General features: G+C 38.6%; 1 protein-coding gene across 2 annotated transcripts in view; it reads right to left on the bottom strand.

The window, feature by feature from the left end:
* Nucleotides 1–931: 931 nt before the first annotated feature.
* The window catches only part of ZNF804B (zinc finger protein 804B), a 663,847-nt gene continuing 643,455 nt past the window's right edge, over nucleotides 932–21,323 (bottom strand). For both annotated transcript variants that reach the window (XM_075587407.1, XM_075587408.1), the window contains exons 3-4: nucleotides 18,640–18,770; nucleotides 932–5,432 (exon numbers count right to left, since the gene is read on the bottom strand). In XM_075587407.1, the coding sequence (XP_075443522.1) occupies nucleotides 1,859–5,432; nucleotides 18,640–18,770 (3,705 nt within the window). In that variant the 3' untranslated portion in view covers nucleotides 932–1,858. The remainder of the gene's footprint in view (nucleotides 5,433–18,639; nucleotides 18,771–21,323) is intronic.

The raw sequence follows: 21,323 nt of genomic DNA, 5'->3' as shown, positions 1-21,323 counted from the left end.
GCTCAAGTAAAATTTCTCCTATGTTCCAGGTTGCCATGGAGACTTTAACAAGAAACTTACCATTTAAAATGGTTTACATAATTGAAATATGTTTATGCTTTTCTGATAGCAATTCTATTTAACCTAACTAATATAACATTGTTTCACTTTGGTGCTTGGAGGGGCTTCAACTTTAATCTTACTCTACTAACAAAATGTTCTTTACATAAATATTTATTTTTGACATAATAAGAAGTGCTTGCAATAGACTAGTTTAAACATTGTAATAAGAAAATATGATTTTTTTTTTGTAATGCTGTCCACTACTCTATGGTTGCTCGGTGCATTTACAATAATACTACTACTACTACTACTAATAATAATAATAATAATATCTTTATGCCCATTGTTTGGGACCATTGAAAGCTTTCTATTCTATTCGTGCAGGAAGACAAAGTAGTTAATGGCTTTTAATGTATGAAATGTGAAGTAACTATGCACAGAGCATATTGTTTTTAAGCATACTGTAGCTCATAATGGCAAAAATACTACAAGTAGTCTAAATCCGTTAAATGTCTTCTATTTTTTTTATATTGAGATATTTTTTTGGGAGATATCTGAATTTTAGGAATGATCCAAGATCAGCACAGCAGTACATTTATGCAACTAAGACACACATAACCAAACCAACATAACCAAATCAAATATAGGAAAAATATGCATGTAAACATAATGACCTAATTCAGTTTTTCTTTTTAGCAGAAAGTATTAACTTTTTTAAGTAAAAATAGATGAATACTGATCATAATAAGAGTAACGTACATTTCATATTTAAATAAAAATTTAGTTTTTTTGTTTATATATATATATTATATATATATATATATATATATATATATATATATATATATATATATAAAAATATATACACAGACTTGTAATATACCTACTGTATATGTCTGTATGTGTGTTTAAAATTGGGAAATACACCCCTCTTGGCCATTGTATTTGTTTGCATATGTAATGCTAATAATGGGTATCTTATTTCCATAGTTGCATGCTACAGTAGCTGTTAAAATAATGCAAAATGCTACTACTACAATGTCACCTACCTTTATTCAATCCTGAAGTTTATAACATTATCTTTCAATTGTCATTTAATCAACATTTGTCACCTGTATTTTATAACAACACTACTGTATATCAAGAATCTATACGATAATTATTTAACATGAAGTTAATGGTTAGAATGTAACAACATTCGGTTTTCATTGGGAGGTATAATTAGCAAATCATTGCTTCTGTTTCCAAATATCTTTATCAAAGTTGTGTGCATATAAAAATTGCTACAGTGCTGAACAACATTCCCTTGCAAACAGGCATCCAATATTTTGTTTGTTACACCAACCCGATTCAGTAAAATGGAACAATTACTTCTCAATAAGCAACCTTATTTTTTACATACAGTGTATATCATTTTTTTATGGATTAATAGATTGCGAAAGTGAAAATGACAGTGTTATTTTAAGCCTAAATTGACCAAAATTGGATTTTTTAAAATGTTTTTGAATTGATATATTTGTGACCCTCAGAATGGTTCTTTCTTTTCTTCAAATATTTTTGTTTTGATTATAGTAAATTCATATCATAAAACATATTAAATTAACAATAATGAATAACAGCTAAACTTAACCATACAAAAATTAATAGTTGTAACTTATGACAGTATATTATCCCTAATGTATTTCGAATTCATCATGATAAACCTGGCATTATATTTTGTATGCTTCACAAAAAGAGTCAGTAAAGGTCTATTTCTCAAAATGCGCACCAACATTCCTACAAGTTATTCTTCTGAAGCATTTTATTGTAGCAGACATTAGTGGGTTTGGTTTGATCCAGAATGATGATGATGATGAAAATCTTGCCCTCTAAATAATGGGTGCATTAAAGGATGCAGGTGTATAGCAGAATGCATACCAGTGTGTGGGTGAGGAGTTAACAGGGTAGGGATGAGAGCTGGGTGTGGAAATGCCTGAATAGTCAGTTGGGTAGGATGGATGGCTGTTGCAGAGACTAAATGAAGTGGATGTCCACTTAAGAATGTTGGGTGTGTTGGAATTAGGGTTGGTGTTAATGAAGTTAGGGCAATGGGAGAAAAGTGTGATTGAGGGAAAGGACTCAGATGAGGCAAGGTAAAATGATTAGGTTGCGAATGCATTGAAGCTGTAACAGCATAGTGTTGCATTAGTGCATGGTGGAATGTGGTGATAGAAGGATGCTGCTGAATAGAAACAGGCTGAATAGCTTGTGCAGTCGAGAAAACAGCTGATCCAGTGGTAGGTACAGCTTTAAAATGTTTTGATAAGAGCTGTTTCTGCATATGTTGTTGTGCCTGTAGCTGTAATAGCCTATACTTATCTATTTCATCTGGTGAAAATGTTATAGGCTGTTGTGTCAGAGGAGGAGATGTTAACCTTTGATACACCTTTTGATTATTTTCAGTTTTACTAAAGTCCTGCATAGTACTGTCATAACAGAATTTTACATTTCCTTCCACAGGGCCTGGTTTCATATTTACATCATGTAGTCCCAGTCTAATTTCTTCTTCTTTGGTCTCTGGTGAATCAACTCCATTTGAATGTCTAAGAGAGGGCAATGCACATGAGAAATTAAGGTGAACTGGGTCAGAGCTTTGCATAAAAGGTTGCACTTCACTAATTAATTGTCTTGATTGTTCCCTGGCAGAAACTGGAATTTCAGTATTCAATGTTCGACACTCGGTGCCTATATGGATTATGTCTTTAAAAACACAGTTATCATTGTTTGTGGTAACATTGACTTCATACCCTTGTGATTCCTCAGATTGGCATTTGCTGACTCCATTGTCCAATGTATGAGTTGTATCATAAATATTCTTGCTTTTGCTGCTAGCTTTAACATTTTTAAGTAATGGCAAAATTGCTGTGTCATGAGATGATGGAGGAAAATTAACTGCAAAGTAACTTTGTGATTGGTTCTTTAATTTCATGCCAAAGCCCCCTGAATATTTTCCAGAGGTTATTTCCTTTTCCACTTGCTTTGTGGAGTGTCCTCTTTCTAAAAGTAACTCAGCAATCAATGTTTTCTTCTCATTCACTATTATATGCTTTACAGTATTTTCTGAAGGGCTGTCCTTGCACTTTTCTGAAAGAGGCACTATGCTTTGGGAATAACACTTATACGATGTTTCCTTTGTTTCAGTTCTGTTAAAACTCCCTCTATTATGAGGACTTCGATTGGAGTATATTCTTTCTTTTGCGTAGGCTCTAGAATTGTTGCATTTTGCATTCCTAGATGTAAAACTTTCACTGCTGTTTGTTTGTATTGATTTGTGACTGTGACCTTTATACTTTTTCCTAGACTGGTGTTCTTTTCTGGTATGCTTGGAACAAAGCTGTCGATCTGGACATTGATATTTAGAAATCTTCTTACAGGCTTTGTGCTTAAGATTTCTACATCTATCTTTCTGCTTTTTGTCATAAATGAAGGAAATAGAGTCATCTTCATCCTCAGAAGACGACTCGGAGTTGTGCTTTCCTGCTATGCAATTTTTTCTTCTCGGATTGTATTTATTACTTGATTTCTGACTGAAACTACCAACATGTTTATATTTTGAACCATTACCATTGGAAGAGTCTGAATGCATAGAGACTTTCCCAGATGGGGACATTTGTGATGAGGGCAAGCGCCAGTATCTTACTGAATGTTCATCACTTTCAGAGCATGACTCCTTTATTCGGGAACATGATTTATCACTTGAATTGTCCCAAGAAAAGTCATTTTCACTTTGACTTATATCAATGTTATTTTTATAATCCATCTCATTTTTATTCGAGTTGTGACAGTTCTCACGTTCATTTTTTCCCATCATATTTGGGTGATTATTATGCAAAGACTTACGTTTTTTATTTTTTGAATCTTCTTTGAAAAACAAATGATTTTCATTAGCACTGCTATGAATAGATTCTTTGCTGTTCCCTAACCAACCATGGAATGATATTTTACGTTTTCTTATATGGTAACTTTCTTTAACAATACACTTTTGTGAAGCACAGGGGTGGGCAGAAACTTGAGTTGCATTCTCATGTAAATTCTTTATGTTGGCTTTTTGTGTGATTTCTTTTGTTACTCTTTTGTTATCAAGTTCCCAGTCTTTTTCATGCATTTCCTCTAAGAGTACTTTTTCTCTCTTTGATTTTGATGATTGACTATCTCTTTCAATGAACAGTTCTCTGTCTGAAGTAAAACCTGAGTCTTTTTTCTCATTTGTAGTTTTAGATGGAACTTTCTCCTGACAGATTTTTGGAATTCTCACATTTGCCTTTCCAAACCTATTATTTCGAGAACATTTAAAATCAAAATATAATGGATTGCAGCCATAGGAAATAGAAGGCTCTGTTTTTGTAAACAGAAGTAGTTCTGTGGGCCACTGTAAATGAGTACTGCCATCTTTGCTCAAAACACTAAGAAAAGACAATGCATTGGGTTGAGCATTGTTAGTTAAAGATTCACTGAATGAGGTGTCTAGACTTTTATTGGGACTCTGGACTGACTCATTAAATACATCTAAATGTTCCACATTTGAATTACAGCTTAATTCCTGTTCAACAGGCTTTTGTGGGAGAGACTCTGATAGACGTTCAATTAATATTGCATTAGTAACGCTGTTCTTGTTGGAAATATTTTCCTGCATATAACAATTTTTAGTTTGGAAATTGATTAACTCAGAAGTCTTAGAAGATACCTCAGGCCTCAAAACCATATTTACTTCTTCTGTTTGACTTAGAGGATCTGTGCAACTCAAACCTGAAGGGGGGGTTTGGACTTTTATGTTTGATTGGGCAATTTCATCTTTTTCTTTTGTGATATTTCTATTACTATCATCTTCCTCAGATATCTCCATTTTTTTAGGCATAGTTCCTTGTGTAGATTTATCTGTTTCATGTTGAACCGTCAATGAACCATCCTCACTATTTTCTCTTGCATTCTCATCCACGTGTGCATAGTGTCTAAAGCTAAAAGACATTTGCTTTGCTTTATGGTTAAGGAACTGTCTGCATTCATTTGCTTCTTCAGTGCTCTCATTGAAAACTGATGCTGAAGAATCCAGCTTCAGTAAAGCCTTTTTAGAGAAGCAGAATGAAACTCCTGCTCGATTGTTCACATTGCTGCCATTTGTGAAAGGTAGTTGGGTCTGGTTACCAACAAAACAGCATCTGCCATTATTAAGTACGTCTCTACCAAATAAAATGTCTTGTTTGTTCTCTGATATGCTGCTGCCAGAAACAGGTTCTCCTTTGCACACCACAGTACATCTGGAACCTGCAATACTGCCATCTTTGTTTTTGAACAACGCTTCTTGGGGTCCTCTTAATCTTGGTGTTTTAAATATTGGGCTACCATCTGAAACACTAAAGAAAAAATAGAAAGGAATTATGAAAGCATTTATTATATTTAAATTCTGCCACATGTACAGTATATACATTTTTGTAGTGAGTCACTATTCTGTGTTAGCTATAGACTTGACCTGACACTTTGGTGGATGGTATTTGCATACTTTGTCTATGTATATATCATGAATGAGCAGACACAAAAATAGGAGCGCATGAAAAGGAGAACCAGAAAAACGAAATTAATACATATATCTTTATAATATAAAACACAAGTACCACAAAAATTGTTATCACAATGAGAGTCATAAGACACTACATTCAAAATGATCCAATCGATCGAAGGACGCCCGTGACACCCACCAAGGATAGGGTACTGACACCCATATACTAAAGGAGAACCCCCCAGATGGTAAAAAAAGAAGGGAGCACTAGGTAGCCTAGTTGGTAAATTACAGACCTAGTAACTCCAGGGGATCTCCTAGTCACGTCCTCGTGGTGTCCTGGGGAAGCAGCATGGAAGTCCGTCATCACGGACATTACGTTGCTGCGTATGACGTCACCACCTACGCGTTTCGTGTCAGATGACACTTCTTCAGGGCAAGTCATGTGATCGCATGCTGATACTTAAATACCTCCGTAGGTTAATGCATCAACCAATGCCAAACACTTCCTATATCAGGTGGTTCAACTTTCCAATCAGTTCCCTATGTAACTAACTATAAACAGTACTGACGATACTAAAGACCTAAGTGAAAAGAAAAATTATCTATAGTGGCGCTCAAATTATCCATGTGCAACAGAATAATATCAGTGCAATAGTGAAAAACAATAGTTGATATACAAACACATTTGATGAATGCTGCTGTGACCCAGTGGGGGATTACTACTAAAGACCTACATACAGAAAAACAAACTAATTTAACAAAAAGAACATATAACAAAATGAAACCTTTGCAATTCATAAGAGAAGGGACTGGTACCCTTTAGGTAAATCCCTTAAAAAGTATAATATTAAAAAAATCCATTATTTAGGGACATATTGTTTAAATAAAAGTATTTTAGTAAAAATATTAACAAGAGATGGTAGATAAAAGTACATCCAACCCATCGCAGCTTGCATATACAATTGCAAGTGTCAGAGCTTAGCTCGTAGGACACTTGACTAAATGATAATAGTAATAACTATTATACTATGCCAAACGTGTACCAATATTATAAATAAACAACCTGTTAATGACATATGTGTATATAGGAACATAGGTACACTAGCAAAGAATTAAATAGTATATGTATTTACTCATAGCTTACATAAAGTCAACCATGGTCAAAATAGACCTAGCTGAAACCTTAAATTGTATATATCAAAAAAGAAACACATAAATATTGATTATTATCCATTATACATCCTATTTATAAAAAAATGCAAACATGGGTACTATTCCAAAAATATATATAAAACCTGAACTGCAAATTATAAAATATGTATTCTACTTGAGATATATAAATATAATGATACATCCAATAAATCAAATCTTGACTTATACACAAAAAAATAATACAAATAAAATATCAAACATACTAAAGTCCATACATTAAACTTTTATAATATTCATTCACTTATTTGGAATGTAGCGACTAATACACAAAAAAAGAATTCAAATAAAATGTAAAACATAATGGAATCCATACATTTGAACTTTAAAGATTTTCGTTCACTTATTCAGGGTGTAGTGAATACCAGACATACAGAATGTGGGAGAAAAGCGCATATTAATGCACAGGGTGTGAGGTAGAAAAATATTTGGCTGAAGCCCATATATTAATTATTTGATTTTTTTTCAAGAATGGAGCCAGCTCTATTAGTTCGTTGAGTCCTCCAGGTGATTTATCCAATGTATAGATCCAGTATTGTTCCCTTCGGAGAAGGAAATTATCCCTATAGGGGCAAACCCATTCATAACTTAGTCCAGCATTTCTTAACGTATCATGATGGGAAAGTGGACATGTTTCGCTTTTGAGGTATTGAAGTTGTCCCCAGAGACCCTAGGAGAGGGGATAGGGATAATTTCCTTCTCCGAAGAGAACAATACTGGATCTATACATTGGGTAGGCTGTAATCCGCTGGCCTCTGTCTGCTGTGTCGGAGCATATCCAGTTGTATTGTATGGCTTGACTGTAGATGGTTACATGCTTAGTGTGTGTGGGGTGGAAGCTGTCCAAATCTCTCAAGATCCAAATGTCCAGACAGGGCTGCCCTGTTTCCACAGCATTCACATACTTTAACTCTTTCACACCCTCGTGGCAATTTCTGGCCCTCATGGCTCCCCCTGGTATGGCCGCAGGGTCCTGCAGGTCCCAGGCACATCCCTCTGGGCAGTCCACACAGCCTCTTGGCCTCACTCCACAGGGTCTGGAACAGGTAGCCAGACCAAAATCTCTCTCCGCTCTCCTGGGGATAATTAACCTCTCTGTGTGCAGGCCACTTTCTGTCTTCTAACTCTCTGTTGATACAGGAGTCCAAGCTGCTTAATTAGTTGCAGCTGCACCTGCAACAAGCCTCTCCAGAATACATAAAACCCAGCTAACTTCTGGAAGGTTATCAAAAATATATTCCAGCCTTCTAGCCATCAATAACCAAGTAATATCACTAAGGAGGATATTACTCTGACAAATCCCACTGACATTGCAAATGCATTCAATGATTATGTTGTGGGGTGTGCTACTAACTTATTAGCAAAATGCAACAGAAACCACAAACATGAACTTCATTCTGAGAGTACCCTTATAGCCCCACCGTCTCCCAACACTGCTCACAATTTTCAATTTGTCCCAGTATCCAAAGAGATTACACATGCGCTCCTCAAATTAAAACTAAGCAGTCAATGTGGACCTGACTTACCGCAATCTAAGTTCCTAAGACTTGGTGCCTTTGCCACTGCCAAACCAGTTGCTTCCATAGTCAACTCTATTCTGCCTGCAGGTCATATCCGTAAAACCTGGAAAACTGCCAGAGTTGTCCCAATCTTCAAAAGTGGGGACAAAAACACTGTCTGAAACTACAGCCAATCTCTCTTCTCCCAATACTATCCAAAGTCATGGAAAAATGTGTTCACTCCCAATTAAGCGATTACTATACCAAGACAAATTTCCCTAGCCAATTCAAATCTGGCTTTTGCCCCAAAATCTCCATGGCAGCTACTCTTCTAAAAGTTGCAATGAAATCCAGTGTGGAATGGAACTGGGACAACTCACTGGTGCAATATTCCTAGATTTTGCAAAGGCTTTTGATACTGTTGATCATGTTATCTTGCTTAACAAACTCCAGTGCTCTGGAATAAAGAAGCATGCTTTAAACTGGTTTCATTCCTACCCATCAGGTAGATCCCAACATGTGTCTTCTAACTCCAACCCCTTGGATATCACCTGTGGTGTCCGCAAGGCTCTGTTCTGGGGCCCCAACTCTTCTCAGTGTTCATCAATGATCTACCTACAGCTTGTAAGGGAGCTGCAATACACATGTATGCAGATGACACAATCTTATACACACACAGCCCTAACCTCTGTGACCTTGAACACATACTTCAATCTGAACTCTTTGAGACTTGAAAATTGGATTTTCCAAAACAAACTGTTTTTAAACACTGACAATACTGTAACAATGGTATTTTTGACCCAGGATAAAATGTTTAAGCTTCCAATGACTGAGCTCCAGATCAGAACCAACTCTAATACCACCCTAACTCCTGTTAATAGTTTTAAATACCTGGGCATATGGTTTGATTCTCATTTATCATTTGGAATGCATATTGAAACCCTGACATCCAAAACCCATGCCAAAATAGGTGAACTTTACAGGAACAAATCCTCCCTAAGTCTGCTGGTCAGAAAGCGTATCACACAGCAGATGCTAATGCCAATTATCGACTATAGGGACATAGTATATGGCCCGGTACCCCAAACCAACCTTAGCAAACTTGATACCCTCTACAATTCAATATGCCGTTTTGTTCTCCAATGCAACTACAACACACATCACTGCGAAATGCTCAAATAACAAGATTGGTCTAGGCGCAATGTTCATCTTTCCTTTCTTGCCTTCAAACACTTTCTGGGCAAGCTCCTCTCCCATACCACATGCAGCACCTATCACCTGAGATCTGTCTCCAAAAGACTGTTCATGGTCCCAAGGTTCAGCAAAGTATCTGGCCGCTCCTCCTTCTCTTACCGTGCACCCCAAAATTGGAACAATCTACCAGAGACTCTCACAGCCACCACCAATCTAAGTTCTTTCAAAACTAAAGCTGTCTTACATTTGAATCTGGTCTGTAACTGTTACATTCAACTATAATATATATTATCTCTTAATGTGCATGCAATGTCTTGTATATAATGTATACCCTGTTTACGTATGTAGCTATGTATTTGTAACCATGTATTATTTGTCATCATAACTCTATGCCCAGGACATCCTTGAAAACGAGAGGTAACTCTCAATGTATTACTTCCTGTTAAAATATTTGATACATTAAAAATAAATAAATAACTCCCTGTAGGCTTGAAAGCAAACTATCTGCCCTATTCCATCACCTGGCGATAGTGACTCTATCACAAATCCTCCTCCCCAGCGCAACATTGTGCTGCGAAGCAGCCGGTGCACCATTCCAGTGCACTCAAGTAATTATCATTGATTTTTGGAAAAAGAATTGTGACTAAAGCGCTAAAGTATAAATACCTACTTAGTGATACAAACAGTGATAAATATCCTTTAAATGAAGGTAGGCTGCCTAGTACCTACTGTCTAGTACAAACAGAATACGACATGGAAAAAAGAAAGAAAAACCTGGTGCCAAATGTTCAAAATGGTAAGTCCTGTGATCCTCAAAGAACCTGCATGAGTGGTTGACAGGCCATCAACGAGAGAAAAGAAAACAAACACAAATCATAGCATACAACTGCTGGGTAACTCAGTCTAACACTATACAACATATAAACAATAAGACTCCTAGTGAACAGACTAAAAATAAAATTTATTATAAAATGAACTCTGTCTTAAAAGACAGCAATGAAGCAGTGGAGGGCAGCTGGTCATCCGGTGATGGTAAAAATAAAAACCCTACTTACGAAAAACAAGGTGATAACAAGCGATGTATTAACAGTGTCCTCTCGGTGCAGGGAAATGTCCTGGCAGAGTATGCACACTGCTCCGCGGTACTCTCACCCGAAATCCCTTCTGATGTGCACAGGACCGTGCCAGTGGTGGAAGCAGTCTCTCCGGGGTTCTCACGCCAACAACATGTGCGGCTGGTTCCCCTTCCTTCCTTCTTTTATCCTCCTGGCAATTGACGCGAGCTCCCGCGCGCGAGTGTGCCCATGCTCTTAAAGGGATAAGGGCTGTTGTCTGGATGCCGGTGACTAACAGTTAAAACGGAAAGTGCTTGACAAGCTGCTCATAGAAATGCTCAATGCAGTCCTCAGGGTGACAACTGACACCCACCCAACACTATGTATTGTATGTGTAGTGAGCCTAGTGGTAGACATGATATACATGGCATTTAGGTTGTATAACTTTAAGTAGTAATTAACCTTTATTGATTAGGGTATATAAGAGTGTCATGTGTATTCAGTTTGTAGCCCCTGAGGAAGTAGAATCATTTCTACGAAACGCGTAGGGTGGGTGTCAGTTGTCACCCTGAGGTGAGCATTTCTATGAGCAGCTTATCAAGCACTTTCCGTTTTTACTGTTAGTCACCGGCATCCAGACAACAGCCCTTATCCCTTTAAGACCAGCTGCTATCCACTGCTTCATTGCTGTCTTTTATGACAGAGTTCATTTTATAATAAATTTTATTTTTAAGTCTGTTCACTAGGAGTCTTATTGTTTATATGTTGTATAGTGTTAGACTGAGTTACCCAGCAGTTGTACGCTATGATTTGTGTTTGTTTTCTTTTCTCTCGTTTCATGGCCTGTCAAGCACTCGTGCAGATTCTTTGAGGTTCACAGGACTTACCATTTTTAACATTTGGCGCCAGGTTTTTCTTTCTTTTTTTCATCATTGATTTTGATTCCTTTTTCTTGCAAAGTCCATCTTTTGAACAATTTTTCAACGGTTGCTGTGAAAAGCTTTGGTGACAGTGTGTCCCGGTTGTACTCCCTTCCTTATCCTAATCTTGTTTATACCTTCTAATGATAGATGTGGCATATATGTTCCATATATAATTAATGTACGCTTCTTCAACACTTTGTCTTCTGTGACAGTCATAGACTCTGTGTACATTAGTAGGAGGTGGCAGTATGCCTGGTTTCCAGTATGCGAGGAGTTAACCCCACTGATTAGGCAGTCCACAGGTGACTGGCAGTCCACAGGTCCTAATTAAGTAAGCACACCTGCTTTTAGAAGAGGAAGAGGAAATGCCTCTGGAGCAGCAGTCTCTCTCAGACACTGAGAGAGGACAGAGGTGAGCTGACAGACAGACACAGGCTGCTCATATTTAAGCTGTTCCAAGGGGAATAAAGCTCCCAGGTAAGGAGCCAAGTGGTGTTAACGAATATTATTGGTCTTGTCTAGTTTAGCTAGCCAGACAGGTAGATAGACTGAACTTTTGTTTAGTTAGTTTCACTAACGGGGATAGGCTTTTGGTTTATGTTTTGTTTTACTTAAAGGGACAGAGCACCAATTGTTTTGTTATATTTTTGGACAAATAAAACCACCGGCATATTATTTCACCGGAAGAATTGTGTTGCCTCCTCACTAACCACAGTCACCCTACCACACTTCTTAATGCATTTAAAACAGCTGAGGTATAGATAGAATAAAATGCTTTTCATGATCTATGAATCCTAAACTGAGTAGTAAATTATATTAATTGGTTTGGGAATTCACTGTGACGGTAGGGGTAGCTGGCTGACCTAATAAATAGAAATACCAGCTAGTTACCCCTAAAAAAAGTTTTATTGGCTGGTTAAGTAATGAATATTTCAGTCCAATGTACGTACTGTCTGGGGAAGTACAGGGAATGTGGGCTAGCTATGTGTAATTCTAAGTCCTGTCTTTTACATCAATACCTTGTGTCTGTATTTATTCCTGTGTTAGCAATTTCCCCCAGCTTAGATACTTGGTATTGTGTGGTGATTAAATTAACATGTCAGCCCTGCAAATGCAAATTATGTTATGTGCCTGTTTCTATCATTTCTATGTAGGGAGTTTCTGTAATTCATTTGGCTGAGCTGTTCCATAGAAAAGATATGATCAGGACAAAGGTAGGGGACTTGTTAATAGAATCAGTTACCTGATAGAACGTACACTTATTTAATATGGGCCGCGATTAATGCAACAGATGATAAGATGGCCACAGTTGGTCAAATTTATCAGTATTTTATCGAAAACTATGACTTTTACAAATTTTCACCAGATGCTCATGTGTGGAAGCGTGCAATAAGGAAAAAGTTATGTATCGATCCATGTTTTTTTCATATTGATCCCAATGTTATTGGAGGGTATTGGTGTGTATCACCGGGTTTTTCCCGTGTCTATGAGCATGGAGACTTCAAAAGGCGAAAGGTCATGTTAAAACCAACTAAGAAACGTCAGTCGCAGGCAAGCAATGCGCCAGCACCAGCACCGGCTTCCAATAATGGTCCGACCGTCAGTGAAAACCTGGTGACCGACAACCCTTGCTGTCTGTCCCCGCCCGGATACATGCAGCCTGAGCCGGATTTCGCGTACAGATTCCAGCAAGCTTGCATGTACCTAAGCGATTTCCAGCCTCATCAGCTGACTACAGGTGTAGTAGTCCCGCTGTCACCTGTCAACTACGTGTATAATCAAGAATACGGGACTGGCAGTGGCTCGGTGTCAGCTGATTGGCAAAGTCTATGGTGAGTAATGTTGCCGTATTTTATTCTGTTTTTGAAATATCAATATCAATGCACAGTCAAGCGATTCTCCTGTAAGCAATATCATTGGCTGAGCAGCTTCTACAGTAGATACTGAACAATTGGTGGAACGCTAGGCGCATGCGCATTGGAACCTTCTTGAAACGCATATGCGTGTCATCACATCAACAGTAGGCGCATGCGCATGTGAACAGGAGACGCCCCCGAGAAAATTATTGGTGGGACTGACTGTGGGAACTTCTTTAGGGGACTGACTGACCATTACAGTAAAACTTTTACTTTTTGTTTTTCCTCAGAAAAGAAAACTTTGTCATCTCATGCAGAAAACGGCAAATGGAGGGATTTCAATGGATAATATCGCTTTGAGTTACAATGCCTGCACATTGCTGAATCTGATTAAAAAAAACACGTACCGGAGTCTACAGTTTAGTGGCCATTGTTATTGATTAGGATAGAATACTGTAACAGAGCTTCATAGAAAACCTGAAACAGTATGCTTTTGTTTTCAGACCGTATACAATACTTTTTTTTATATATACTGTATAATAAACCCGAAAAATAAAATGTATGCATTTATTCTACATTTGTTCCAGTACATATGTGTATTCTATACCCGTACAGCATGTATTGTTTTAATACTCTTGTGAAGTACTGTACAGTGCTGAGCTTGCCTACAGTATACAGTACAGTACTGTAGAGTATGCCTGGACAGTACTGTACAGTATGTTCTAGAAACACTGTATTTTGTTACAGTATAAAAGGAGACAATGGAACAATTTAAAACAAATCAACATTTTCTTTTATTGGTGGAGTAAGTACAAAAACATTTATTTACAAATACAATTTAAAAACATTTTAAGTGTACAGCAATTCAAAACCTTAACAGATGTATGGTTTACTGCTAGTGAAAACATTTATGTACAGAAAGTCAAAACATTTACAGAAGGATGGTGTACAGAATAGTCAGTCAGGCCTGCACAACTCCAGTCTTCGAGGGCCACAAACAGGCCCGGTTTTAAGGATAACCTTGAAAACCGGGCCTGTTTGCAGCCCTCGGGGACTGGAATTGTGCAGGTCTTGTGTTCAGTAAGTAAAAACATTTCTTTATTAATACAAGTTAAAACATGCAACATCTCCTTTATTAAAGTACAGAAAGTCAAAACATGTACAGCACAACAGTATGGTGTTATTAAAAAAAATTCTTTATTCCTAAAATTTAAATAACGCAACATCTCCTTTATTAAAGTACAGAAAGTCAAAACATTTACAAAAACATTTACAAAAATAAACAACAGTTGAACAGTCACGCAAATTCGAGCCCCACCAGATTGTCCTTCCAGGGCCGATGCCTTGTTTGGCGCAAAATGCCATTAAACGATTAACGATTTTCATTAAAGGATCTGAAATTGAAAAATAGCGCCGCAATTCCTCCACAATAGTCCTTCTTACATTTTCAGGAAGCGCCCTTTTTTCGAGATTTCCTTCGTAGTTGACATTTTTGGCCCACCCGCAGTACACGAAGTAGGACACGTGGTGCTTAAAAATTAACATGCCATACTTCTGGGGTAAACCAATACTCATCACCATATACTTCTCCCTGAGTGCCGGTTGCAGCTCGCGCAGGATGATGTTGGGCACCGTATCGATGCAAGCGTATGTAGGTTGGGTTCGGGGAGCGGGTGTGCTTCTGGGAGCGGGTGTGCTTGTGGCGGCGGGCGAGGGTAGGTTGTCTGGGAGGAAGCTTTCCTCCTGTCTTGGTCGCCGTGTTGTCTCCTGGCGTGGTCTTGACGGGGTTGTCATGTTATCCTCCTCCTCAACGGCATACATGTACACAAATTCTTCTGGTGGAGGAGGTGCGCTTGGTGCTGGAAGGCGGTCGAAGGTCCCATTGATCACATCCATGCCACCCACCTGCTCCGGCTTCGGGGATACAGGGGCATGAACACCGAGCAAATTATGTATCCCCGCTATGTCAGTCTCTATCTTCTCCATCCGTCGATCCATCTCCTCCATCCGTTGATTCATATTTAGCATGGTCTCTAAAAGCAGATCTATCTTTACCAGCATAGTAGAGTTCCCTGGGATATCCACACTTAACCCATTCAGCATGCGGTCTAACGAGCTGGTTCTTGTGCATGGCGTGCTGTGGACATCTGGGTGGATGGGTGCTACGGAGGATGAGATGGGGGTTCCCTAGAGAGAAGCGGCAGCGTCGTCAAAGAAGGATGGAGGAGGTGACCTGTGGATTTCCGGGAGAGAAGCGGCAGCGTCGTCGAAGAGGGATGGAGAAAGCGACCTGTGGATTTCCGGGCAAGAAGCGGCAGAGTCGTCTAAGCGTAATGGAGAAAGTGACCCGTGGACCCAGTACACCTAACTGCTCAATGTTTTTATTTCTTGAGAGAGCAGCACTAGCCATCTGGTTACAAAGTATTTAACAGTAGTCACAGTATACAGTAGTACTATACAGTACACAATGTCATAATACAGTATGCACATAACTGCACTAATTTTTTATTTTCTTGTCTTTTCAGAAAAAAATTATGGACTGGGGGAGAGGGGGGGTATCATGTGTAAAGTTTGTGAACTGTGTGTACAGTTAAGTGTATCTAAACTGCAGTCATGATTTACACAAAAACTCCCCTCTCTCAATGAACTACTGTACTGTACACAGAATGAGGAAGAAGATAAAGCCGTAAAAATATATATTATTATATATTATTAATTAATATTATTATCAATGTGCATTATTGATGATTATCCAACGGCCCTCAATTTTCAACTGACAGAAGAACTGAATAAAGACTGCAGTTTGTATTATTCATGATTATTTGTATATTTGTATTTTTTGTTCCTGATAAAATAAAATAAATATTTCTTTACATTCATGATAATCATAATGATTGACCCCCCCCTCCTACTCCAAAGAAAAAGAAAGAATGACAAAAAGTGGTAACTTACTGCACCAAAAACCTGAATCAGATTATGTTTTTTTTAACTCTCAATTTCACAGTGCTGTGCAAATCACATTTACATATCAAATTCGAGAAGGGATTATCACAAGCATTACCGTAAACAAAGCCTCAAAGGGTTGGGGGGGGTGTATGGGTGAGTCATGCGCAGTAATCATCAGCTAGCTCCCTTCCCAAAGAGGATTACAGAGAGGTGACTCAAAGCCAACAATAGGAAAATTAATGAATGGTTTTGAGGATTACACACAGGCGCAGAGAGGTGATGCTCGGCTAGGGACGGACGATTAAAAACACAATGACAAGCTTTAGAAACGGAATGGTTCTGGAGAGGTGTCTGTCGATAAGAGGTTCAAATCCTTGAGCGAGCCTTGTGTGTACGTGGGGGAGGGGGGTACAGGGTACAGCTGCATGAAGGATTAGCTGTACTGTAGTTCAAGGAAATTACATATTTTCAAAAGGCAGGTCATCATAATAATTTGATCCCTACACCCCCAAACACATAAAAAGCACACAAATCAACCATGTGCAGTCAAACGCAGTGTCGCAGTCAAAACTACAGCACAGATTGAATATCGTAATATCAAGATGGTTTAGGCAGGCTTGTGGAGAAAATAAAAATAGAAAATGAGGAGAAGTTTTTTTTTTTTGGTCACTCACTCTTGAACTTCGCAAGCAAGCAGTGGTGAAGTTACAGACGCATGCGCAGTAATTATCAGCTATCAAGTAGGAATTTGATTGAAACCAGAAAGACACGCATTCAAAGGAATGGTGTGGGAGAGGTGTACTGTACTGTAGATAAGATAAGAAGTTGAAATACTGCAGTGCAGTAAATTATCCTGTGTGTGTGCGGGGGCGAGCGAGGGGAGAGCGCTGTATATGCCGAAATGTGATACTGTGATAAAGGCATACTGTACAATTTTCAAATGAGACATACAGCACTGCACATGCAGGTAAAATATGCAAATTTACAATTACTGCGCGGGCACACACAGACTGTATACTGACGTAGGTTGAACTGCTACAGTATTAGACTTTGAAGACAACAGATCGCGAACGCCCCCCTGAGTTTTTAGACGGTATTGCAGTATTGCAGACAGCGCTAATAAAATGCTAATATTACGAGCGCTAAAATACCGCGATATATTCCGAAAAAAAAAAAACATACTGCATCTGCCCGCGTTTAAAAGGCAACAAAAAACTCCCATGGATGGATATTCCAGGCAAAAGGTGACACATTATGTGCTCATTTGCACGTCATTTCCCAAAATCCCTTGCTGCAGTGGGAGCACTGTAGTCAGTATCGGTCACAGTCACCCACCGAAGTGTCAGTTAGTCACCCACCCCCTTTGTCACCCACCCCCTCTGTCTCTCTGTCACCCTCTCTCTGTCTCTCTCTCTGTCTCTCTCTCTGTCTCTCTCTGTCACCCTATATCTGTCATCCTCTCTCTGTCTCTCTTTCTCTGTCACTCTCTCTCTGTCACCCTTTCTCCGTCTCTCTGTCACCCCCACACTCTCTCTCTCTCTTTCTGTCACACCCACTCTCTCTCTCACCCTCTCTCACCCTCTCTCACCCTCTCACACCCTCTCACACCCTCTCACACCCTCTCTCTCTCAAACCCACTCTCTCTCTGTCACACCCTCTCTCTCTCTCTGTCACACCCTCTCTCTCTCTCTCTCTCTCTCTCTCTCTCTCTCTCTCTCTCTCTCTCTCTCTCTCTCTCTCTCTCTCTCTCTCTCTCTCTCTCTCTCTCTCTCTCTCTCTCTCTCTCTCTCTCTCTCTCTCTCTCTCTCTCTCACACTCTCTCTCTCTCTCTCTCTCTCTCTCTGTCACACTCTCTCTCTGTCACACTCTCTCTCTCTGTCACACCCTCTCTCTCTGTCACACTCTCTCTCTCTCTGTCACACTCTCTCTCTCTCACTGTCACACCCACACTCTCTCTCACACCCACACTCTCTCTCTCTCTGTCACCCACACTCTCTCTCTGTCATCCTCTCTCTGTTCCCTAATGTTCTTCCAATTCTTATTATTGCTATCACCACATTAAACCTTGACTGCAAAGGCAGCTGAACTATATTTTGGGCTTTGCAATGCGCTGCTGGCCCTTTTAGCAGCAAAGGGGCTAAAATAGGTAGCCATAAAAGTTTGGAATAAGTCATGTGCTTTATTACTTCTGGAATACTGTACATAAGACAAATTCTGTTCAAGTTACGTTTCTTATACAGACGTACTGTAGCAAGACTAACACACCCATGACTGTGTGAAGTTATGGCTAAATCCCTGGCAATAATTTCCGTTTTGCGGGTTGGATGCACAGTTTTCAGGATCATAATTTGCATAGACACCTTTTATTTATATTCTTACCAGTCTGGCTGCTTTCGCAACTCTGCAAGCTGATGGAGACGTTTAAGTGCTTTCTCCTGTTTTTTCTCATCTTTCCAGGACTTTGACGCGACATTCCGAGCAAATTCCCTTTGTTTTAATTCTTTCAATCTCTGAGTGAAAAAAAAAAAATATAAATATTATAATTTTGTGACTTGCAAATTGGACCTCTTATCGGTGGTGCTTGGACATTATAGGAAACAAAGCTTAAACAGTTGTTTACAAACTTGGTAAAATAAATGTGATTTATTATAACTTGACAATATATGTTGCCTGATCAAACCAAAAATCTGTACATTTCTTATAGTAGACAGTGCCTATTTTAGCATAATTGTTGATAGTAGGCTTATAGTCCAATATAACCAAAGTGCCACAACCCCTCCAGCACTTGTGATCATGTGACTTCTCAGCCACTGATGATAAAACGGTAGGGGAGAGTCCCCTTTTTGTTCCACTTTATACTAGGTCGCATTCTGCAATCCACAGGACGTGCAGAACGTGATATCCCCCAGAAAAATGAGCAGGGTCTTTATGACATAGCTACTACAGTACGTCATGGGGTCCCTAGAGTGCCAGACCCCATGACATATTAGCAATATCTCAAGTGCACCAAAGGGTTCAAAGCAAATCTGATAGATTTGTTTTCAGAAGAAAAAAGATCACATTTTACAGTTCAACTATTTTGTAAGAATCTGTCAAATATATATATTTAAAATTGTTAAAGTGTATGCCTGTTTCTTTAATCTGGCTGTCTTCTTAGTTTTATTCTCTCAAAGGGAGTTTAAAATCACAAATTCATCAGAATATTTTCTGAGTAGATCTAAGAAGAAATACTTCATAAAGGCATTTGTATCCATACATGCTTGTTACGAGAAGAAAGGGAGCCTCCCGTCTGCAGTTAACCCCTGGAAAGACTACCGCTGCACCAGAGGACATACAACAGGGGGTATTGCAAACTTCTCCCCCCTCGTCCACAAGTTACTCTCTTCCCCTCATAACACTCTCCTCATCCATGTCACTCAATCTCTCCAAACCATGTTCAAGGCTGCCGACAGACAGGGGTAACAGCTGCACTGGCCCTGGTGGATTTGGGGCCCAGCCCCCTGTGCCCTGCCAATACATTAATTGTTTGCACTGGGCCGACTACAGGGGAAATCCCTTCCCTTGGTCTCCTACCATTTGGTGAACAATCAGTGGATGGGACCTATGTCAGTGGATAGGGCCTCAGTGAGGGCTGAAGCTGCAGCATGTGGGAGAGACAGACTGAGAAAAGGTGAAAGGGCACGGCTAAATTATGGGAGATAGACATGAGAGGGAAAAGGGAGATAGAAATTAGAGAGGAGATAATGAAAAGGAGATAATGAAGTGGAGAAAAGAAGAAGGGTGAAGGGGACTAAGTACTCCACTAAAGATGGGCACCATACAATATGGATCAAACATGTAAAACAAAATTAAATACAAAAACAAAAAACAAATAATGTTATTTCTAGATACTATTTGCTGCTAATAAATTACCTAACATAGGTGTTGCTACATGATACTGCAATAATATAAAGGAGTACACCGCATTTTGCATAGAATAGTAAATAAACTGTACATTAAGTCACTTTCAAATGCCAACATTTTTAGAACAAACATTCACCTAATGCATCATTAGTGCACATACAATCACACAACCATACAATCCAATAACAGAAGGCCACAAGTTAATAAAAAAACAAAGAGTTAGCAGCAAATAATCCTAGTGGTAAATCCAAAAATTGTGCAAAAAGAGCATTCTCTGTCACTAACCGTTAAGTACAGTTCAGCATTCTCGGTCACTAGATGTCGAGGACAAGTCCCAGATACAATACAGTAGGTGTATCACCAGCGTTTTCAAAAATTAACCCACTGCCTTTTTTCCATATTGATTAAAAGAACATTATTGGGCTCCAGATTTCGGATTAGTGATTACTGTAGAGAGTATTAACATAATCTTTTACTCTACACTTAGCAGATGGAAGAAAGAAATCCTTGCCAACTATTCTGCTCAAATTTCTAAAAATTTTATCTAATTTATTAAATCATTCGAAAAAACATATGGTCTATTTAAGATTCTCAGGAATGTAATTAGTAAACAAATATATAGTGTAATCTGTTTAGTTAAAAAATAAAAAAAGGGGTAATATTGCAGGACTTTTGATTTGTTAGTTATAGGGATCTAAAAAATACTTTTAATTAGCAATAGTGAAAAGATTGCACAATATAACTACATAACATTGTTACAAAGAGAACATTTTTTGATTTACAAATTCTAGTAGTCATTACCAGATAATATGTACTTGAGCCATAAAAAGAGATTTGAGCATTTAAGTGACCATACAGTAATAATACATTTGTAATATTGGTGAAATTGTAGTGAAAAACCTCACATGCCTTCATGTGTGTAGTACCAAATGAGCATGAAGAGAAAAAACCAGAGGCCATGAATGTCGTCTGCTAAATACAGTAGTTTATCTAAGAATTGCAAAACAAATGCAAAATACAGTACTACAGAAAGTAGCGTACTCCCTTCAGAATTTTGCCTACCTCATTTAAGATTTTAAATGAAACTATTGGTCTAAGTACCGTTTCCACACGTGCTCCAGTGGTAATGACGCATGCTGGTTAAATAATAATGAGGAAAT

The sequence above is a fragment of the Ascaphus truei genome, chromosome 2 (genome assembly GCF_040206685.1).
Source record: "Ascaphus truei isolate aAscTru1 chromosome 2, aAscTru1.hap1, whole genome shotgun sequence".
Taxonomy (NCBI): domain Eukaryota; kingdom Metazoa; phylum Chordata; class Amphibia; order Anura; family Ascaphidae; genus Ascaphus; species Ascaphus truei.
This window is presented reverse-complemented; position numbering and strand designations above follow the sequence as displayed.